Source organism: Narcine bancroftii, chromosome 4, assembly GCF_036971445.1.
Source record: "Narcine bancroftii isolate sNarBan1 chromosome 4, sNarBan1.hap1, whole genome shotgun sequence".
NCBI lineage: Eukaryota > Metazoa > Chordata > Chondrichthyes > Torpediniformes > Narcinidae > Narcine > Narcine bancroftii.
Window position 1 is genome coordinate 276,809,709 of NC_091472.1, and position 24,514 is coordinate 276,834,222.

The following is a 24,514-nucleotide window of genomic DNA, read 5'->3' on the forward strand; positions in this document are numbered from 1 at the left end:
AAGAATTTACCCAGTCCTTTTGGAGAGTGATGTCTCAACTTGTTTAATCTCTCTTTAAACAAAGATGAAAAACTCGAATCCTTGTTAAATTCATTAAGACTATTCCCTTCTTTCCCAAGCTTTACAAAATGACTTCATAACTATTCCTGCCCGTTTTCATGGATGGAGCAAAAAAAAAGGCTCCTGTCACCTCACAGCTCTTGAGCTGAACAAGTCTTTTGCTCAACATTCACCTTCAAGAGGGAAACAAAATGGATAAAACATAGTGGATAACACCATCCCCAGCTGAAAACTTTAAAGGCATTGTGGAAGTTAATTCAGGTCCTTCAATGGCCAAGAATGGACACTTGTTTTTTAAAAAAATCCCTCTCCAACTTTGTCATTAATCTGCAGTAGAAGGCTTCCATATTTATTGGTCATGGGTGTTTTAATATAGTTTTTAATGCTGCAAATTTGGTAAAATCATAATATTGCAAATACAGTAGTATAGATTACTTATAAATATATGGCGTGTGCACTTTAAATTAGATATTTCAGTATAAATTTGACATTAATGGTTGGTTACTGCTGTTGAGGCTTGGAAAGTGTCGGTGCTCAGTGGGTCTTAATGTCCAACATTTCGGACTAATCAGATATTTGCATATAAGACATGAGGAGCTCAAACAAAGTGCGTGTATTTGTTTTGGTTTCTTCGCAAACTGCCTCTCTGCAACCTTCTTTAAAATATTGGTGTAATTAATCATTAAAAGGATTGACAACTTTAAAATAACAACTAATATTTTGCAATCAATAAGAGATGGTTATGTTATTGATATTGTTACCAACGCTCATAATACAAACAGCTCAGTGATGCAAAGAGTACGGCCTTCAAATTGTCCAGATGCGGGAAAGTACCGGGGAGGCAGGAACAGAAATATGAAAAATACTCAACAATCAGGGAGTATCTGTGGAAAACAAAAGAGAGGTTATCGTTCAATTCAATGACTTTCAGGAGGTCCTACAGTCAGACTCAACTTTCCTCGAAATATGTGTCAAAATTGTAATGCTCCAATCTAACTAAAGGGGAAAAGTAGCTTGTTTTTCAAATGATGAGATTAGTATAGTAGTGAGAAATTATAACATTGGTGACATTTATTTAAAGGCCTTATATAGTCATCCTTATATTATGCACAATATAAACCAGCAAATTAGAGGTAACTGCAACAGGAATCACCAGGACCTCAATCCACATAGAGACTGAATAAGTCTGATTAGCTGTAATAGAGTGGAAGACAAATTAATGGGAAGTATATGAGATGGCTTTCCAGGTGAATATATACAAGAAACAATTTGAGTGAGTACCAATTTTGTTATGATGCTCGAGCATGATTATTTTAGATTTATAAGGCAGGCTCATACATCGATGCACAAGTGATGCTGGAATCTGGGGCAAAAAGTGTCCCTGAAAACAAAAATCCTCCAAAGACACATTAGGACTAAATCGTGGGCAAGAGAGAGGTGAGGCTCATCAGAAATGATCATGACTAAGTGAATATATTATAATCAGCCTGTATTAATTAAGAGGAATCTGTTAGAATATCAGCAAAGTTGTTGTGATATTAGATGGGTAAAAAGTTGTAAGAAATCCAAGATAAGCCGGATGCACTTAGGATGTTAAAAAATTCACTAGATGGGTGGCCATTTACACCATATGCTAGACAAAAAAAAAACATCAGTCTAATCGTACCTTCTTCCACACTTACTATTAGCACATACCACTGCACTTTGAAGATGCCAATTCTATTGCTTTCAATTGTGGATAGCTCTTTGCATTTCAGGCAGACCAACTTGATCTTTTGGCAGCACTCGATGTTTGTCTCATTGTGCATTCCTGGGAACAATCCCACTGAGTAAAGGGTGCTGAGTGCTTTTTGGAATGAACATCAACAAAGACTATTGTTTCCATTTCCAACTATTCTTGTCAAATGCACAGTGCAGAAGGAATTGGATGATAGTCGCATCTGCATAACATATTGAGAGGTAGTGGTCCAGGTTTAGCTGAATTTCACTATTCAATATTTTGCATCAGAAACCTCTTTCTGTCATCATCTTTCAGGACAAGGTATTTTACACAGAAACCTTAAACACTCATACCAACCACAAGGACAGTGAGCCACAATATTTTAAATTTCATTTTTTATTTCCAAAATTATTTAGTATTTTGATATCATCATCATAGCTACCCCTCAAGGTTGAGGATGATGGTCTTCATTCCTATGGGCTTTCAAGTGGCTTATGAGTCCAATCTTGGAAAGCAACCCACCGAGCGAAGATGGCTGGGTGCGTATTTGTTTAACATGTACTTACTGTTGCACTCCAAGAAGCACTTGATACTTCACCAATTAACCAACTAGTTCCAATGGCATGAAAATCATGGTTTTGCAGCCTTCGTCTGACTTCACAGCCATCGTGTTCAAAGTAACTTCATCTGCGTGTTCCACAGTTGACATTCAGAACAGATATAGGAAGTGCTGATGGGAATAGTCATGCTAAATATAAAATGTTAACTGCATACTTGTGCAATGATTTACGCAGCAGAATTCTGAAACTGATATTACCTTCATACTGATGAAATGTGACAGATTACAAAGACCAAATGGATACCAGTGCATTGGCCAAAGAATCTGTTGCTTGTATGATGGCTTGTCTCTGTGAGTTAAAGATAGTAATAAAAATGTTTTTTTGTGACATCTTTGATTGACTTCAGCTCAGATTTCATGTGGCACAGAAGACTTTCACTGCAAAGGCACAAGCAGATGTGTTCCAGCACGATGGAAGTGTGATGGGGAGGATGACTGTGGAGATGGATCTGATGAACCAAGAGAGGAATGTGGTATGTTTTTTTTCTGAAGTGTAAAGTGATAGAAAAAAATAAGTTGTAATATCAATAATAGGTTTTCCATTGATTTGAAAACATGAATTTAATTAAGTCTTCAAAATTAATCCATGAGAAGATTTTGATATTTGAAACATCGAATTAATTTTGCTGTCTGTTTTTGAATATTTCTGCTTCCTAAATTCCTGACATGGAAGAGGCTGTGCTCCATAGTTGTTCATATCTGGGAAAGAATTTCCTTTCTCACCCCAATTGCTAAATTCCACTGTTAATGAGGATTTTTTTTTTTAAAAGAGCAAGAGACGAGAGAAACAGAGAGTTGTAATAACTCTAAGGTGTCATTTATGTGCTAAATGTGAGACTGGGATTAAATATGTTTTGGTCCCAGAGGATGCGTTGAGCACCCATAATACCACCTAATCTGTTCACTCATTTCAATCCGAGAACCACACTGGAGAGCATTTGATGAGTGTATTATTCTTTCTGCAACTAATATCTATCAGAATTAGGCAGAGCAGGAAAATGATCACATCATGCTTCCTTGGTGACAACAATACACTGCACAACCTAACAGTTAAGCATCGTTTTAGCCTTGAGCCATCAACTATGACAACTGCCCAGCAACTCAGCCACACCTTTCCCACCACACATAAATGAATGCTATTAAAAGATCTTAAGACATTGATAAACTGCTTGCTGCTAATTGTTGATATAAGGCACTTTCAGATGGCCAAAATCCCCCGATGTAAAGCTGCATATTATACCCATATGTGGCTGTCAGGAGGCAACTTGAAGGCGCAGGAGACGTATGCAAGGCGAACTTTGTAACCCCACTCCGGGAGGGATAATCGCCGGAGCACTGAGGTCATTCCCCCCCCACCCGGCATATGAATGCAGCCACCTGAATGCGGCTGCTAAGGGGATGACAGTCAGCTGGCGAGCGCCTGACAGCCCCCCTCCCTCCCAACAGCCCTATATCAGTCCCCACACTGTGGGGCTGCCGGCACAGACTGATATAGGACGTCCCACACTGATCCTGCTGCCCCGCTCTCTCCCCACAGTCCTATATCAGTCCACACCAGCTGCCCCACAGTGTGGGGACTGATATAGGGCTATTGGGAGAGAGTGGAGCAGCAGGATCAGTGTGGGGACATCCGCACTCTGACAGCCCATGCCAGCCTCCCCACGGCGTGGGGAATGATATAGGGCTGTTGGGAGAGAGCGGGGCAGTGGAATCAGTGTGGGACGTCCTGTGCTGATACCCCACGCCGGCTATCCCAGCTCTGACAGCCAGCCATCCCAACCCCGATAGCCCAAAGGGACAGGAGCTGGAGTGCGCTCCGAGGCACCTCCCGTGAAGCTGTCCTTTTCAGGTGGCTAGCAGTGCAGTTTCAGCCCTGCCACCTGAATGACCATTCCATGGGTCTGAATCTGCTTCTGCAGGCGCATTTTTGGTGGAGAATGCACCTGAAGAAGCCTATAATCATTGTTTTCTAAAATCAACATGCTGTCTGCATTACAATCAACCAACATTGATTAATTCTTCCTCACAATTCCTCTTCATGTTTGCGTGGTCTTCAACCCTCAATAAATATAGCATTAGGTCAGATCTTGTGCTTTAGCATTTGTCCCAGCTAATCCTGTGACTACATTTAACTTGTCATTCTGTAGCTCTAATCAAGTTTGAGGCCTCGCTTCAGTAGCCATTCTGAGAAAGCTGAGAAGTCTGTGAGCAGTGATTCGACCTCAATGTAGAACTTGAAGCCTCACCACCCCAACACCACCCCACCCTCCCACCCCCTCCCCAGGTCTTTCAAACAAATTTTGAACAGTTTGTTTTGTATATAAAAAAAATCATTCATCATGTTTCTTACAACATTGAAGGAGGCCGATCCTTTTTAGTTATTTTTAAATATTTCTGATATTTGGACACATCCAAGATCAGTTAAAATAGCCAAAAATAATTGTAATTTTTTAAAAAATATTGAAATATTTTTTGATGTGATTATTTGATTTTCCTGTCTATTTACTAGTTTCTCACTATTTAAAATAGGTCATGTCTGACTATTCCTTCCAATAACTGCTACCTATTTTACTATATGAGAGAGATATACCGTCTTCATGCTTGCTCATTTACCCAATCTATGGCTCTCTGCATTATCTCTGCTCATTTATTTGCCTGACTTTGAATCAACAACCTTGAGCACATGACTCTCCAACCCTTCATCAATCACTAGGCCCTTTTATACCAGGCCTGGTTTTCTCTTTCTGGTGACACACGTGGTTTCACATTTGGAAGGATTGAATTGCAAGCCCCATTTTTGTGACCATTCTTTCAAGATCTTTTTGGAGAGCATCCTCGTCATCAGCTGACTTAATTGGACCTTATACCAAACAGTCGTCCATGAATAGTGCTTGTGACTTCTCCATGAATGTCGTTGATGTTGAGTAAAAACAAATGAGGATAACACTGTGCCCTGGGATGTGCTGCTTAACACTAGATACCATTAATGATTATTTTTCATCAGACTTCACTCAGTGTCATGGGAATTAAGAAAAACATGCAGTGAGATTATGGAAATTAGATGGATTAAAGAGGAGGAAATGCTTGCTGTTTTAAAGCAAATAAGAGTGGATAAATCCTCAGGATTTGACAAGATATTTGCTCAGACCTTGAGGGAGGCTAGTATAGAAATTTCAGGGGTTCTGGCAGAAATATTTAAAATGTCCTTAGCCATGGATGTGGTACCAGAGGATTGGAGCATAACACACATTTTTCAGTTGTTTAAAAAAGTCTTAAAAATTAACCCTGGAAATTATAGGCCAGTGAGCCTGACATCTATAGTCAGTAAATTCTTGGAAGGTGTTCTAAGAGATCGAATATAAAATTATTTGTATAGCCAGGGACTGATTAGGGATAGTCAACATGACTTTGTGTGTGATAAGTTTTTTGACAAGATTACCAGGAAAGTTGACAAAGGAAAGGCTGTCAATGTTGTCTATATGGACTTTTGTAAGGCCTTTGACAAGGTCCCACATAGGAGGTTATTCAGGAAGGTTCAGAAGTTGTAAACTGGATTCATGGTGAAGTTGTAAACTGGATTCAACCATATTTGGATGGGACAAGTCAGAGAGTAGTTGTTGGTGATTGCTTCTCAGACTGAAGGCCTGTGACTAGTGGTGGGATCAGTGTTGGGACCATTGTTGTTTGTCATCTATATCAATGATCTGGTAGATAATGCGGAAATTTGGATCATCAAGTTTGCAGGTGAAACTAAGATTGGAGGTGTTGTGGACCGCTACAAAGTTTTTCAAAACTTGTAGAGGGGTCTGGAACAGTTGGAAAAATGGGCTGAAAAATGGCCGATGGTATTTAATGCAGGCAAGTGTGAGATGTTGCATTTTGATAGAACAAACCAAGAAAGGATATTCACAGTAAGTGCTAGGGCACTGAGGAGAGCAATAGAACAGAAAGATCTGGGAATACAGATACATAATTCCCAGATCAGAAGTGGATTGGGATGTAAGTAGAGAGTTGGGATGTTATGTTGAAGTTTTGTAAGATATTGGTGAGGCCAAATTTGGAGTATTTTATGCAGTTTTGATCACCTAACTACAGGAAAGATATCAGTAAGATAGAAAGAGTGCAGAGAAGATTGACTAGGATGTTGCCCAGACTTCAGGAACTGAGTTACAGAGAAAGATTAAACAGGTCAAGGCTTTATTCCCTGGAGCATAGAAAAATGAGGGGAGATATGATAGAGATCTTTAAAATTAGGAAGGGGATAGATAGAGTAAATGTAGATAGGCTTTTTTTTCCACTAAGAGTATGTGGGATGCAAACCAGAGGACATGGGTTAAGAGTGAAAGGGGAAAAGTTTAGGGGGAACTTCTTCAAACAGAGAATGGTGGGAGTGTGGAACGAGCTGCCAGCTGAAGTAGTGAATGTGGGCTCAATTTTAACATTTAAGAAGAATTTGGACAGGGGTGGACGAAGTAAGGAGGGCTACGAAATAGGCTGTTTCTCTGCTATAATGTTCAATGGTTCAATATTTAAAAAATTTCAAACAAAATATTAACATCTCAAATAATTTCAGCATTTTTGATCTTTTCCTTGGGGTTTTTGTTCTTTGATTCAAATGCTGCAAAATGTTTCAGAATCTATTTTTTTTTTATTTCTGATTTATATATGTGCTTCATCAAATCTCCTAATAGTTAAAGGCTTTTGTCACTTTCCAGAATTGGTGTCAGCCTTTGTATTTGAAAAATTAGCTTTTCAGTTTTAATCTTCAGACAATAAAGTTGATGTTTGAATGTTCTTATTTTGTATTTGCAAACATGAAATTATTACCATAACCTCTGTTTGATTTGATTTTCAATTAAGAGCTTCCTCTTAAGATGAGCATTCAAATCTGTCTTGTTTCCAAAGTACTTGATCATAGTCAGGTTGAAAAAAATCTTAGAAATGATAAAGTTCACTTAATACTGAGATCTAACTTCCAAGAAAAGGCATCTATGAGTTCATGATGCATGCCAGAGTTGATGTGCAGTGTTAACCCTGACATTTGAAGCTTCATAACATGCTGACCAGTCTGATATACTCTGCCACTTGCTCCCTTTGAGATCTACATGCTGTGATTAAGTTTGTAAGGAGTTTGTACATTTTCCCCATGTCTGCGTGGATTTCCTCCAGGTGCTCCAGTTTCTTTCGACTCTTTAAAATATGCATGAGGGCTGTAAGTCAATTGGGTGTAAGTAGACAGCACAAGCTCGGGGGCCAGAGAGGCCTGTTACCGTTCTGTATAACTCATTCTTTTTTAACCTCCAGTTGTATGTCTTTATTGTGCCTTCTTGACAACTTTAGTGACCATAATATTTTTTTATTTATTTTCCTTTTCTCATTGACTTGCTTTGTCCTTTAATCTTGCCTTCTCTGCCTTTTGTTACTTCTTCAAATTGCATTGCTAGAAAAGTGGGTTTGTCACTTAGTTTGTTTTAGTTGTCTCGTTGCCTTTATTCCGCTCATTCTAGGTTGAAAAACCAAAAGATAAATATTTAAACTAAATAGTGAATATATTGAAATGTGCAAACTACCTGCACTCCAACTCTCCCCAGTTCTTAAATCTCTGCCTTGCATGAATCAGAAGAAAATTAACAATAAAAATAGATTTCAGCAAAATGGAGCTCCACTTGTGGATTACACACATTGTCCAACGGTGGAGCAAACTAATTTGGCATTTTAATCTGTCACTAGGTTCAGGATCCCACAAAACAAATGTATAAATGCCTCAGACTTACTTACATATTTTAATTAGTAAATGCCAGTAACAAGGCCATTCCAGAAATTTAATCTCATTATATTGACCAATGAAATAAAATGGGTGGCCCAGTGGCACTCCAGGCAATGCAGCTGTCTCACAATTCAAATACTCCAGGTTTGACTGATGTTTTCTATGTGGAGTTTCCACACCCTCCCTGGAACTTCACGGCTTTTTTTCCCCCATATTCCAAGGGTGCTGATTGTCAGGTTAATTGGCTCCTGTAAATTGCATTGCAAATATACTTGGCTGGTGGAAGAATCAGATGCTGTTTGTAGGCACATGTGAGAGAACAGGTTATAGGTAAATAAATGGGAGATTTGAAAGCCAAAATTGACCCAATGTGTCGATAATTATGTTCTACATCATACGGAAATATAGAAAACAATTATTTAATTCTTAAGTCTACCCTATAAACATAGTATACCATCAATCTTCATTGCACCCTGCATTCTTAGAGAGTAACAGAAACAAGCTGTTTAGCTCCTTGTGACAATCGAGAACCAATTCATGAGAAATGTTTCATCATTTTAAGGGTTCTCATCAACTCCTTTCAAATTCTGCCACTCACCTGGAAACTCGGCACAAATTGCAGTCACAGTTATTTAACCAAATCTTGTTTCTTTGGAATGTGGGAGGAAATGGAATAATCCTAAAGAAACTGACACAGTCCCAGGGAGAACAAGCAAACTCCACATAGTCAGCAGTGGAGGTCGTGATAGAATCTGGATTGCAAGAGCTTTACCACAGTAGCTCAATCAGCAAAAAAAAGAACACTGCTGGAGGAACTCAGTGAGGGGAGAAGCATCAGTGGGAGAAAAAGAATGGCCAATGTTCTGGGTCAGAACCATTCATTAGGTTTTCTGTGTGTCTTCAGCAGCTCCACTAACTGTGCCACCTATTGTACCCATGGTTCAGAATTCTGTGTCTTTTCCACAGTACAATACACATGCAAAGTTCAAGTCTTTACTCTCCTTTAAAAGCCAATGAAGCTAAGAAGCAAATATATTGAAACTTCAACAGCATTCCTGGTCAGATATTGGTTTCAAACATTTTGTACGCAACTCCCTTTTTTCCTGGAACTATTTCTGCAGCTCTGTGAATGTTTTAGCTGGAAGCATTGGAATGTTGTGAAAGTTCACATTTCCAGATGGAGCCACTGATGTTTGCATTTCTTAGAGTTATTAACAATAACCAGGAAACACAAAAGGCTGCAAATGATTACAACTGGAGCAAAAAAAAAACAAGCTGCAGGAAGAGCTCAGTGGGTCAGGCAGAATCTGCAAAGAGAAATGGAAGCTTCAGTGGCTGTCTAATTACTGAAACCAATACTGATGTGCAACTGTCAGTTCAAGCGTAGATAGGTATTTAATGAAAATAGTATTGTTAAAATAATGCATCTTGCAATATCATACATTGTCCAGAAAATGAATGCAAAGTTTAACTGATGAAATTTATATTCTTGACAAATCAACAGCATCCACAATTCTGTGAATAGGCTGTTTCATTAGTACAGAGTGTTCAGCATTGTGGTCAGCACAGAGGTAGAATGAGAGGCTGCAGATTTAAAAACAAGGATGAACTTTTTTCTGTTTCAAGCCACAGGGTTCTGGGAGTCACTATAGTTCAGTGAAGTGGAAGCATGATCAATTACAAAAAGACTGAAGTTGCTGAGACTGAATGCTTTTATTTACAAGAGATGGATAGCATCCCTGTGTTGATCGCTGGCACTGACCCGGATTTCAACTGGGGGCAGGCTTGTGGCACGACAGCCTTTATGGGGAAGAAAGGGGGAGGAGTCAGGAGCCGGCCAGTGGGAGTATGGTCAACCATGAAAGGTCAAGACATTTACATATGCCAAATATATACAATAGTGGCTTAACCACAGAAACCAAGAGCAAAGAGAGGTTTGATCATGAACCATTTTGGAATAGGTGAGTAGATTTTGCATGAGCTGAAGTTTATATATGGTGAAGGTGTATAGCCAGGATCAAAAGCATTGTGAGAGACACATCTACCACTTTACTGACACACACTGCTTTTTGATTCTAGCACGACAAAATTCATTTTGCCAATATGCTAAAATTTACCCACACCCCGCCGTGTTTTCACGTTTCTACTGATGTAGAACTTGTTTTACCTTTCCATCACTGACAATCCCTCATCTCCTGATATCACATTTTTTTTTAAAATTTGGATGTAAATTGTACCTTGTTTGACACCACAATGCTTTTCCAAACATTGGCATATCATATGCCTCGAGGCTGAAAAAGGAAACCCGAGCTTTAGAAAAAAACTTCAATGAATTCAATGTTATGATTTATCCAGAATATTCTGTCATATAGCATATATAAAACATTGCCTTACATAAAGATTTTTGATAAAATTAATCCATATTTTCTTCTTGTCAGAGTTATTATGAAAAACTGTAATTTAAAAATTTTACTTGGTTTTGGCATGAATGCTGAAATCTTGTACCCAAACAGTTTATGAGATATTCCTAAAGAACTTAAATTTTCATATTCCTTTAATGGATTGTTCAAAGTGCACCACAAGGTGAAGATGAGAACAGTCACAATTTGTAACAGGGCTGACGTTTGACAACGTACATGGTTGAGGCTAATACAGATGATCATTTCCCACTGTGCAACAGATAGGATACGAGTTAAAGCAAAAACTCATTCACACAATTAGCAGTTCCACTAACCTGCTGCGCAGCCAAATGGCAGCTAAATAAATCTGAGGACCAGCCGATTGAATCTCAGAATAAATGATTGAACAGCCCAATTATAATAAACTTAACTGAAGTTCTGAATTGTTTACAAAAATGTCTGCATTAGTGAACTGTAATGTAGGGTCTGAGAAGATTGGAGTAACTGTGGGGCCTTTCTCAATTGAGATGAACTAACCAATACAATGAACTTGCAAAGATGTGTGAGGTATTTTCCACTGACTTAATTTGAAGCCTTAAGTTTCACATATGGAATTTAAGGTCATTAGTATTACAGGCCAGTGACTATTTTAACCTTGGTTTAATTAAAAACCAATGTTGTAATAAAACCGAGTTCTGAGGCAATAAAAACATAATTGATGGCTCTATATTATCTCTGAAGCCTTATCCTCATTAACCTCTGTGCTGTGATGTGGTTGATTCCACATGTTTAAGACAAATTTGCAGTGAATATTTTGGTTCAGATAGGTATTGTATTTCATCTAGTGAGCCACAGATCTGATGCATATTCTGCTTCTACTGGATTCTTATGGCAAAAATAATGTGAACATTTTTTTTTTCACTAAATCCCAGACATGCAAGCTAAAATGATTTCAGTATATATTACTGCTGCAAAAATAACACCTGCATCAGCACCAGATGAACAGTTCTAAGAATATGAAAACATTCAAGCAGAAACTCAGTACTGAAATCATCTTTTTCACTTTGCTTCCTGGTCTGTAATTTTTAAAATTTAGAAATACAGCATGGTAACATGAGCCTGTTCTGCCCAATTACACCCAGTTGACCTGCAACCCCGGTATGTTTTTTGAGTTTTTTGAGTGGTGGGAAGAAACCAGAGCACCTGGAAGAAACCTGGAAGAACATGTAAACTCCTTACAGCCAGATTTGAATCCCAGTCACTGGTGCTGTTTAGCTTTGCGCTAACCACAACACTAGTTGTGTCCAGCTGGATTTTTCCTCTTGTTAAGAACAAAAAAAAATAGAGACCGTCAGTGCTAACAATGGAGAGTAAGACTCCTACCCTGTGAGAGACTGAAGGAAAAACAAAGTTGATCTATCTTTGCAGTTTGAGCAGGTAGACAAAATCATCTGTCAACAGTCAACACTTGATATTGAGTCAGTTTGCCAACTGAAGATGCAGTTTGTGAGCAGTGGTAATGTTGTGCTTCCACTGCAGTTATGATTGGACTGGGCAGCATGCCTCCTTTCCTCTTCTCTATTCACATACAACTCCGCAAATCATGGACAATTATCGTCAGAGCTTGTAGAATAAGCTCAGAACATAACAAGATATTTCTACAGAGTTTTCAGTGGATGATGAATGCAGGATATTCCTTTTATCACCAAATCAAAACTGTACCACAGTGATAAAAATGGTGGAGAATTATTTGACACATTCTTCACACTGGAGTACATCATTGAATGACAAAGAGGTATGCAGCAAATCAAAACACAAGAAAGATGAGGAAGAAAATAGGCTGTACTGTGAACTTCTGGCTGGGTTTTCCCTCACATTATGAACATTTGTTTTCATCAATCAGGGTACTGAGTACATGAGCTGGGACATCATGCTTTAGCTCTACAAGACTTTGGTAAGATCACACTTGCAGGATTGTGACCTCTAGTGATCCAGCTATGGGAGTTATGTTATTGTGTTTGAAAGGATGCAAACAAGATTCACAAGGATATTACTGGGTTAGAGGGCTTGAATTATGAAAATAAATTGGATTAGACTGGGACCTTTTTTATCTCACTGGAATGAAGGGGGCAAGTATATAAAATCACAAGGGACCTCGATAAAGTAAATGGTGATTGGCTTTTTGCAGAATATGGGGTCTAAACAAGAGCGCAGAGAGTTAAGATGCGAGGGGAAAGATTTAAAAGGTGTTTTTGTGATGAGTGGTGTGCCACAGAGGTAGATGCTGGCCCTACAACTGTTCATGATATACAGTACATAAACGATCTGGAAGAGGGGTAAGAGTTATCTTAGTTTGCTGATGACACTAAATTGAAAGGAAAAGCAAATTGTGAAGAGAATATGGCAAATGGAGTACAATGTTGGCAAATGTGAGGCTATCCATTTTGGAAGGAAAAATGGAAGATCAGAATATTATTTAAATGGCAGGCAATTGCAGCATGCTACCATGCAGAAGGACTGGGAGTGCTTGTGCATGAATTGCAAAAGGTTGGTTTGCAGGTGCACCAGGCTATCAAGAACACAAAAGGAATGTTGGCCTTCATTGCTAGAGGGATGGGATTTAAGAGCAGGGAGCTTGTGTTCCAAATGTAGAAAGGTACTGGTGAAGTTGCATCTGGAGTACTGTGTGCTGTACTTATCTCCTTACTTGAGAAAGAATATACTGGCTTTGGATGTGGTGCAGAGGAGTTCATCAGTTGTTTCCAGAGATGAGGGGGTTAGCCTTTGAGGAGAGATTGGGTTATCTGGTGCTGTATTCATTAAAATTTAGAGGGGATCTTGTAGAGCCATATAAAATTATGAAAAGCATAGATAATTTAGAGGGAGGTAAATTGTTTCTATTGGTAAGGGAGATTAGAATTAGGGGACATAGCCTCAAGATTAGGACAGAGATGAGGAGGAACTGATTTTACCAGAGGGTGGTGAATCTATAGAATATGCTGCCCATTGAAGTAGCTGAGGCTACCTCAGTTAGTATATTTCAGAAAAGCTTGGATAGATTTTTACATAGTAAGAGAATTAAGGGATATGGGGAAATGGCAGATAGGTGATGAGCCTATAATCAGATAAGCCACGATCTTATTGAATGGTGGAGCAGACTTGATGGGCTGAATGACCTCTTTCTGTGCTGTACAACCCGATGAATTTAGGACTATTTTAAATAGATTTCTAATTTTAAATCTAAGCAATAATTAAGGCAGCAATTAAAATATTAGAATATTAGATCCATAACTCCATAAGATACCCTGAGGTTAAAATTACTGTAATATTACAGCTCTTTGTTTTATTTTCTTTTATGAAGTTATCATAAAGTAACTGCAATTTTGAAAATAATTTTTCCTTTCTGCTTGGGACTGACCTAATTTCCATGAAAAATTAAAATGCATAGTAAAATAAAGAAATTACAATTGTATTCATAGAGCCTTCAACTTTTGTTTTGGCCACTTCCATGTGTCTTCCGTGTAATTTGCAGACATATGTGATGTACCATCAATAACTCGAAAGGCTATTGTAGAGAAAACAATTGGATTTTATTCACTTGAGAACTTAGCATATTTATACTGTTCAGTTGTCCTGCACTGAGTAACAGGGGCTGTGGAACAGTTACCTTTATACAGGAGCCTGTGGGGAGAGGCTTCCGATACAACCAGCCAATAGGTATGCTTGACCAGATAATTATACATAACAGTGGTAACCACATTCACCCCTTGCTTTAAAGAAGAGTTCCACGGGGTGAATTGGAACTTACAAGGTTACAAATTTACAATTTAAAAGTCATAAGTTCAGCCTATCAGATGGTCTGGTCAATTGCTGGGACTGTTGTGGAACCAGTTGAGGCTGTGGTGCAGCAGGGTCCTGGACAGTCTTGGGCGCCTATCCATACTCATCAGTATTGTGCTGGTGGGTGGATGCCGTGTGTGGTGTATCCTCCCTCGGGGCGGAGGCAGGATACAAGAGGTCAGGTGCATCATGTGTGTTCAACAGTGAGGAGGGTGTGGGGTGATCAGCAGCAGTTTCCAGGGACCCTGAGGGAACCAAGTCACTGACAGAGACAGTGCCTTTGTGTCCATCAGGGTATGCCACATAGGATATTGGGGATTGGCATGAAGGTGTTGGACCCTTTCAACCAATGGGTCACACTTATGGTTTCTCACACGGTTCCGGAGTAGGACCAGCCCTGGGGATGTCAGCCATGCTGTGGTCCCTGTCACAGATTTCCTGGGGAAGAAAAACAGATTTTCATGTGGTGTAGCATTAGTGGCAATGTACAGCAGGGACCTGGTAGCGTGGAGGACCTCCAGGAGAACCTCCTGCCAGCGGGAGACAAGGAGACCTTTGGATGGCAAGGTCAGGAGGACTTCCTTCCAGACTGTAGCATTCTCCCTCTCCACTTGCCCGTTATCCCGTGGGTTGTAACTAATGGTCCTGCTCATGGCAATGCCTCTGACCAATAGGTACTGGTGCAGCTCGTCCTTCATAAAGGAAGGCCCTGGTCACTGTGGATATATCTGGTGAAGCCAAATAGAGTGAAGATACTGCACAGGCCCTTGATGACAGTGGCAGAGGTCATGACCGAGCAGGGGGTGGCAAATGGAAAAATCGATGATGTTCAGGAAGTATATTTTCCAGTCGGTGAAGGGCAGGGGTCGACACTGAGTCACTTAATGTTGTGCCCTGTCTGGCCAGCAGAAGTACAGACCTGGCAGTTTTTATCATAGTTCTGATCTTGTTAATAGAGTACAGCAGGTTGCGTACTTTGACAAAGAGGAAAAACCTGGTCACTTCGGAGTGACAGATATCACGATGGCAGTTTTGTGCTCGGTTGATTTGGGCGCTGGCACAAGTCCACGGGACAGGGCATCTGGTGGCTCATTAAGTTTCCCCGGCTGGTACAGGATGTCATAGTTATAGGTGGATAATTCTATTCTCCACCACAGTATTTTAATGTTTTTGATTTTGACCCACTGTTGATTATTGAACATGAACATGACAGTGCATTGATCAGTCAGCAAAGTGAATCTCTTACCAGCTAGGTCATGACACCAGTGCTGCCTCAACGATGGCTTGGGCCTCTTTCTCAACGGAGGAGTGTTGAAACTCGGGGCTGTGCAGGGTGCGTGAAAAGAATCCGACGGGCCTGCCAGCCTAATTAAGGGTGGCTGCCAGGGTGAACTCTGATGCATCACTTTCCACCTGAAAAAATGTGGATTTGTCCATAGCATGCATCGTAGCCTTAGTGACATCTGACCTAATGCAGTTGAAGGCTGGGCAAGCCTCCTCCTCCGGGGGAAGGATGTAGATTTGATAAGGGGCAGCATTGTCTGCATAGTTGGGGACCCACTGAGCATAATAGGAGAAAAACGCAAGGCACCTCTTCAAGGCCTCGAGGCTGTGTGGCAGGGGAAGCTCCAGGAGCATTTGTATGCAGTCTGGGTCCGAGCCAATGACACCATACTCCACGACAGAGACAAGGATGGCCAGGCAGGTTGTACAGAACATGCATTTGACCTTGTTGTACATTAAGTTACGGAGCTTAGCTGTCTCAAGAAATTTCTGGAGATTGACATCATGGTCCTGCAGGTTGTGGCCGCAGAGGGTGGCATTATTGAGGTATGGGAAAGTGTCCTGCAACTCCTACTGATCCACCATACAGTCCACCTCCCACTAGAAGACCGATGCCATTTGTAATGCCAAAGGGGACCTGCAGGAAGTGTTAGAGGTGTCCATCCACCTCAAACGCCGTATTCTGGCAGTCCTCTGGGTGGATGAGTAGCTGATGATGTGCCAACTTAAGGTCGATCGTCAAAAAGACCAGGTACTGTGTGATTTGGTTGACCATGTCAGCGATTTGCGGAAGGGGGTATGCGACCAACTAAGTGATTCTATTGATGGCCTGACCGTCGTCGATGACCATTCTATTCTTTTCCCCATTCCGCACTACCACTACCTGCGCTCCCCAAGGGCTATTGCTGGCTTCAGTAATCCCTTAAGTGAGCACTGTACCTCTGCCAAGACAAAGGATGTGTTCTTAGCACTGTACCGTCTGCTTTTAGTGACAATGCCTTTGCAGTCGGGGATGAGATTTGCAAATAGCGACGGGGGTGGGGGGATATTTTATGTGTGGAGACCCCGCAAATAGTGCACAGTGAATGGTGTGGTTGGTTGACATGTACAGTGGGAGGTTGGCTATTGAATTACTAGTTACAAATGGTGAGGGGTGAATGGAGCCCATCAAACATTGAAAATCAAGTCCCAACAGTACAGTAGAGCTGTGACATTACCTTCAGTCTAAAGTTGTCATTTCCAGTACCCTGCACTGTTAAAGTCACAATTCAGAAACCCCAAACTTCCGCTTTATGCAGTTTGGATGCCAAAGAGACCTTCGGGTTCACTGGCAGTACTGGGAGGGAGAGGCGCTGCACCATGTCCGGATGTATTCAATTCTCCGTGCTCTTACTATCGAACAAGCAACTCGTAATGTGGTCATTTGCCTTGCTGCCATCATCGACCTGGCGAGTTGGAGCCGACTGTCTTGGTTGAGGGTGATGGAGGCCAGAGTCGGGTCACTGCACATCACTGCTATAGAAGATGGTGGCATCTAAGATGGTGATCCCCAGGGTCCACAAGTGGTGTTGCTAGATTTGGAAGTTGGCACCCGAGGTGGTGGCCTCTGCCTGCACATGGCACAGCTGAGTCCTGATGATTGCATGCAAAATGACAGCCCCCATGGATCACACATGGTGCTACTGGCCCTGGGTGATAGCACTATTGCGGAAGATGGCCCCCTCAATCCATACATGGCTCTGCTAGGAAGGGGTTTGGACTTACACACTTTGGTGTAATGGCCCTTCTTTCTGCAGCTGGAGCAGATTTAATCCTTCACTGGGCAGCGTTTCATCTGATGCTTGCCCAGGTGGCAGAAGAAGCACCCGGGTTCCCCAGAACACTGCAGCTGTGGTCTGGTCATTACCAGAGTCGGTTGAGAGTGTCGGAAGGCTTTTATGGAGAACTGCTGCTATAGTTGGGTCATTAGTGGAATGGGGGAGATTGGTGACACGTCCCAGGATGGCTACGACCAGGGCGATCATGATGTGGCTGCATCGTCGGTTGAGTAGGCCTCTGTGTTCTGGAGAACCACCTCCAGCATACCTGCCAACTCGACTGCTCTCCACAGTCTGAGTTCCCCTTGCTCCAAAAGTCTCTGTTGTATATACTTAGACCTGAACCCCATGACATAGGCATCCCGGATCTGGTCCTCCGTGTACTCTGTGGCAGATCACAGCTTTGCATTCACTGCCCCTGGTGTGTGCATGCAGGGCCCGAAGATATTGGGCATTTAACTCGCCGGGTTGTTGTTTTTGAGTGACTAGGAGGTGTCTAGCATAGACAATGTTGAATTTGTGCAGGTATTGTCCTTTGAGGATGTCCCTGTCCTTGTGGTACAATGTAGCGTCTCTGATCATAGATTACACCAGGGTGCCAACCTGGGAGTGCATTACATGCAGTTTCAGTCTCTGATCGCACAATGGTAGAGGAGGCCTGCAGGAATACTTCAAATCAGCTCAACCAGAGCTTGAAGCAGGTGAGTGAGGGTCAATTTCCAACTTTTCTGGCTTGAGGATCTGCTCCATTGTAGAAAACATCAAGTGAATAAAATTGATGCCCCATCAATCACTCAGGAGACTATTGTGGAGAAACCAATAGGCCTTTATTCACTTGAGAACTTTGCATATCCCTACTGTTCAGTTGTCCTGCACTGAGTAATGGGGCTGTGGAACAGTCACTTTTACACAGGAGCCTGTGAGGAGGGGCCACAGGTACAACTGGCCAATAAATATGCTTGACCAGATAATTTTACGTAACAGTGGTTTACCACAATATGCATTTGTCAGAAGCACCCAACAGGGTTTTAATTAGCACTCGAAGGCTTTGCTCCATCCACACCCGTCCTGCAAAGAAAAGTTGTCACTAACAGGCCTGATCCACATGGTGATCACATAGAAATGAATACATATATAGGTCCTCTGGGAAGTAATTTACTGACTGATGCTCCTTCTGGCTTCCAGAGGCATGTGATTTTTGCCTGACTGAATTCTTTTGGGGTGTACTCGTCCACCAAACCATGACTGTTGAATGTATCATTGCAGGTACTGAGAAATTTTGAAGCATCAGTGTGCAGCTGTATAGTTGAAATATCAGCACACAGAACCATTAAATTACTGACTTTCTAGAACTTTAGCCATTTGGAATCGAAAGCATGATTTGAAGAAGTGAATGAAAAGATCAGAGTGAAGGAATTAAGCTGTTCACTCCAGTTATACTTGCAATACAAGCATCAGAGTTTATGCTACTAATAACAAGCTGACACTTCAGTGACAAGTTGATCCAATATCAAACATTGAATGTTAATAGATTACTTCAAACTACAAAGGAAGTTCAACCTCAATTTTCCACTAGGGGACCAATGTACTGAATGGATCTTGGATACACTGATTGGATTTGTTGAGGTAATTCTGAGTCCTAACAGAAAATCTTATGTGGTCAAACACAATCAAGGAGCATAATTAAGTATGACTAGAATGGAGCTGATTGGACATGAGGATGGGTCATGGGGTAAAAAAAAAAGAAAAACAAATGAAGTTCCTGTATTCAGAATCAGGCTGAGACCAGATGGAGGCCAACACTTTTTTTCTGTCTTCTGTCAACTTTTACAAAGCAAATGATTTTGAACAAAATTATTTCTGCAGCCACTGGGAAGATGAATTGGCTAAATTAATGCTATTAGTCCTGCTTTCTTACCTTCTGGAAATGACTGCTTAGTGACTTCCGCGCAAGTGATTGACCCCAGACCCATGTCAATCTAAAGTTCTGGGTAAGATGTGATAATCCCTGATCTTCCCCACTCCCCCCACACACTCACAGAATTCTGTTGCCTAATCACACATCCCAATCCATCCTTCGCTCGCTCATCCAAAACATTCCTTTGATCACCGCGTTCCATCATAATGGAGCATAACCAGCAGAAGTTTGCTTTTCTAATCTGGGTCAGTTTTGTGCTCTGAAGTGCTTTCATCTGAAGAATCATGAAGAAAATGTAGGGCTTCCAGCACACAATGAAACACATTGATGTGATCTTTTCAATAATTTCATTCGATTGACCAAAATAAGCTATTATTCCACCTGAAATCTTCTGGAAATTCACAATTTACTGAGCAGGGAATAAATCAATAATTGCTTATCATGGATCACTAAGCTCTGTACCAGTAACAGCAGGTTTTTGTGTTGCATAATTATTGGACAGTGGTAATGAAATTCTGTCTCATTCCCTGCGAGATTCAGTGTGAAGGAACAAAAAATAATTTGCATTGTTTCATGAATGTAGCATGATCAATGACCACCCGCAAACATGAAGCAAGCAGTCAAAGGCTTTATTAATCAGGAAACCTAGGCATGCCTCTCTGAGCTGCTGGCTCATGTCCAAGGCACATATAAGGGAGGAGAGTAGGGCTCTCAGCCTGTATTAGGGAATCTTATGGGGAGGGGCTACAGGCACAGAAGGTGGGCCAGCCTGCCCAGCCCAGTGAGGACATGCCCAGATGTGCTCGCAGTATCATGTTCCACCACATTCTCCCCTCCTTTTTTGAATGGTCTGGTGGGGTGATATGGAGAAATGTTCATTGGCAGATGTCTTGCAGACCATACAGTTCATAGGTTCAGCCGCTCTGGTGGTTTTATTCGGCACTGAGATCTCCAAAATACTGCTGGCTATAGCTTGTTCGCTCAGCTGGGTGTTGGAGGGCTGAAAAGTGTCTGTGTCTACTGGGTCCATAGGGGGTGGGGAATTTGTACACTCGGGGGTTATGTTGGAGGTGGGATCACTACGTTGTTTGTTAGAGTGATCCCTGGGGCCAAATGGTGGCTGCCTGGAGATAGTGGGTGCACCTTCCATGCCAGGGACCCTGCTCATGCCAGGTCCCAGATGGACACTGTATAATTCTGTCCATCCGAGTACCCTACCAATGCATATTGGGAGTTCATATGCAGGATGTGCAATTCATCATCCAGTGGGTCTGCCTTCTGTGTTCTAACACGCTTCTGTAGAAACACCAGCCCTGGAGTCTTCAGCAACACCAGCAGCATGGTTCCCAACTTTGACCGCCATTCATCAATGGTGTGCATCCCTGCCTTGGCAATCTCATTCCCGATGCCCTTGAAAGCCTTATAGGCCTCTGCCAATGGGGGAAAGGTAATGGTTTTCACTAGGGGTTGGGCCTTGTCTGCATAGTTGGGGATCCATTGGCCATAATATGAGAAGAGTCTCAGGCACCTTTTTAAAGCCTTGGGGTTCTGTGGCAGAGGTAATTCCAGAAGGGGCCGCAAGCACCACATACCGCAGGATTACCAGCCGCTTGGCACTAAACACGCACTTTTTCTTATTGTATGTGAGATTGAGGGCCCTTACAGTGGCCAGGAACCTCTGCAGGTTCTCATCATGTTCTTTCTGGACATGGCCACAGATGGTGACATTGTCCAGGTGTAAATACATAGCCTTTAGTTCATTGCCATCCACCATGTGGTTAATTTTCCTTTGGAACACTGACATCCCACTCATAAGGCCAAATGGGTCCAACAAAAAATAGTAGAGTTATCTGTTGGCCTCAAACGCTGTGTATGGCCGGTCTTTTGGGTGAATCGGGATTTGGTGATATCATTTATGATATCAGCTATGCAGGGCAAAGGGTAGGCATCCAGTAGGTGAACTGGTTGATGGTCTGACTGTTGTCTATCACCACCCAGTACCACTCCCCACTCCACCACTACTTGCATCCTCCAGTGACTGTAACTCGGTTCTATTATGCCCTCCTCCATCTTAATGAATTCCCTGTCCCTGGGGCTGTATCGGCTGCTCTTAGTGGCCACAGGTTTGCAGTCTGGGGTGAGCTTTTGGAACAGTGGAGGTGGAGGGACCCAGAGGGTGGCCAGACCTCAGGTTGGGTGCCGGATCTGGTATTCAAGTGTGTGATTAGACCTCTTTGGGGGAATGGACGGGGCCTCCTATATCTGGTTATTACTGACAATGGTGGGGGGGGGGGGGGGGGGTGGTGAAACCTATCAAACTGTATCATCACTCCATTAAGCTGGCACTGGAAATCCAGCCCCAATATGACGGATGCACAGAGGTGGGGCATCACCAGCAGTTTGAAGTTCTTTTTCGTGCCCCCCATGGTTAGGGTCACAATGCAGCTCCTGTGAATTTTCGCACAGAGGGATTTGGAGACTACTGCTACCTTGCACTTGGCTGGGGACACGGTTAGGGAATAACTTTTGGCTGAGCCTGGGTGTATGAAGCTCTCAGTGCTTCCCATGTTGAACAGGCAGCTAGAGGTGTGGCTGTTTACCTCAATGTCCATCATCAATTGACCCATCTGGTGTGGTCTATTCTGATCCAGCATGATGGAAGCCAACATCAGCTCACTGTCCATGTTGCTGCTGCTATGTCATTGGGAATGATGTCTGGGACATCATGAAGATGGCTGCCCCCATGGATCGCACATGGTGGAGTCCACAAGTGAAGCCAGATGTGATGTTCCTCCGTGTCGTTGTGGTTCTCGTCTGGAAGTTTGGTTCTCAGCGACCAGAAATGACAGTGGAAATGGTTTGATCCAAGATGGTGATGTGGGTCATGATCTGCTTGCAGCACTGCTAGAGTGAGGCTTTGAGTGACATACCCTGGCATAGTGTCCTTTCCTCCAGCAGTTCGAGCGGGTCACACTACTGGTCAAAAAGTACTTTTGCGGTGTTTGTTTTGGCAGTAAAGGCAGCGGCAGTCAGGGGCCCTGAATCCCAAGATGGCATCACCCATTCTCCCCATCTGGCAGCCATGTGGCCTGCTCAGTAAGCCTCTGTGATCTTTTGGGCAGTCCCATAGTTCAGGCCATCCCATAACTCAGGCCACCTGCACCACTTCCTGTAGGGAACAATCGCCTTTCTCTAGGAGTTGTTTCCATTTTGATGGGAACGGAAGCCAGCAACCAGCCTTTTGTGGATGAGCTCCTCCTTGTAGGTGGCCACATTCACATTAGGCTCATCCCAGCTCCTGCATGGCCCTCAAAAAATCGTCGACTGACTCACTTGGACCCCGGCGTTGGAAGCCCAGCTGGAAGTGCACAAATATTGCATTCATCGGAACTCCCTATTGCTGTTAAGGTAGGCCCATTACCTCTTCGTATCACAAATTATTTGGTACGCTCGGTGGCCCACTACTGTGAAGAGCAGGTCATACAGATCACTATTGGCTGTGATTTCGTAGCACCTCAGGTAGGCCTTCAAACAATGTAGCCACTTCTCAAACTTTACAGAGGTTTGTGGTTCCTTTGGATCGATCTCCAGCTTCTCCAGTCAGATTGCTTTGCACGTAGCACTTTAAAATTCTGATTAATAAATTGTAGCAAAATCATTTACCACCCGCAGACACAAAGCAAGCAGTCAAAGGCTTTATTGATAATAAGACCTGGCCATGCCTCTATGTGCTGCTGGCTCACGTCCAAGGCAGGTATGATGGAGGAGACTAGGGCACTCAGCCTTTATTAAGGGATCTTATGGGGAGGGGCGACAGGTGCAGAAGGCAGGGCAGCCTGCCCAACCCAGTGAGGACATGCTTGCAGTACTCTGTTCCACCACAATGAAAATGCAACCATCAGCTGTGTTCCTTCTAATGTTCATTGTGAGATCTCGAAACATGGGAAGGCTGCACAGTTCCTTGAATTGGCTCTGCACCTAACTTGATATCACTTTCTACCTTGGAATCCAAATAAAAATCAATCCCAGCCTCAAATGTGGTCAGACATAAGCATCCTCACCCCTCCAGAGCAGAGACTTTCAAAGATTCATGATTTTCTCAGTAAAAAAAATCTTCTAACCTGTTGGTGAAATACTAGTTTCCTACTTTGTGTGACTGGACCCTGCAACTTCAGGAAACAGCCATTCAGCAATTACCCCGTACAAACAATCTCAGAGCTATTGAGATTACTTAACCTAGTTGAAACAAAAGATTGGATTTATTAAGCAACATTTATAACTTCAGTTGTTAAAACCACACTAATTTCACTCAAATGATATATTTTAGTGACTTGTTTTGGGGGGGGATTAATCTTGCTGGCTCACCAAGGAGAACTTTCCTTTTGCACTTTGGAATGATGTCACAGAAGTCATTTATGAGCTCATAAGAGGTCAGAAAATGCATTGGTTTAACATGTCACATGACAACGCAATACTCTTTCAGTGCTCTACTGGGTACAGCTGGTTGAACCATTGCCTCACAAGTCAAGAGGCTTAGGTTCAGTCCTAACTTTGGATACAGTCTGTGTGGAGTTAGCATATTTTCCCTGTAAATGCATGAGTTTTTTTTTCCATTTACCTCTACACCCCAAAGATGTGCAGGTTAGTAGGTAGGTTAATTTGCCATTGTAAATTATCCCTAGTGTGTTATTTTTGTAGAATCTCGAGAGAACTGACTGATATAGGGAGAATGAACAAATGGGATTAATGTCTGATTAGGATAAATGTGTGGTTGATGATTGATGAGCTGAAGAACTCACTTCTGTAGTCTACGATTCCTTTGAGGGGGAGGGGGGCCTAGATTTTGTGCTCATGTGTCTGAATTGGGAATCTGAAATAACAACCTAATGCTGCAAATGAAAGAACTCCATCTGCTACTTGATCAGTCTGACCTTAATGAGGAAATGTTGTGATTCATAGGAAAGTGCCAGTCACCTTAGCCAACAGAAACAAAAATATGCCAAAGAAAGTCAAACAAGAAATTATTTTACAGGTTTTAACAGAAACTTCCAGTGATCTTATTTATGTGACATCATTACATGGGGAAACCT

General features: G+C 42.1%; 1 protein-coding gene across 14 annotated transcripts in view; it reads left to right on the forward strand.

Annotated features, from left to right (window-relative positions):
* LOC138761991 (low-density lipoprotein receptor-related protein 1-like) overlaps positions 1–24,514 on the forward strand; it is a 1,165,126-nt gene that overhangs the window by 1,015,560 nt on the left and 125,052 nt on the right. For all 14 annotated transcript variants that reach the window (XR_011356692.1, XM_069935089.1, XM_069935091.1 and 11 more), the window contains one exon: positions 2,747–2,872. Coding sequence is in view for 13 of the 14 variants with exons in the window: in XM_069935089.1 (XP_069791190.1) it covers positions 2,747–2,872 (126 nt within the window). In the remaining variant the exon portion in view is untranslated. The remainder of the gene's footprint in view (positions 1–2,746; positions 2,873–24,514) is intronic.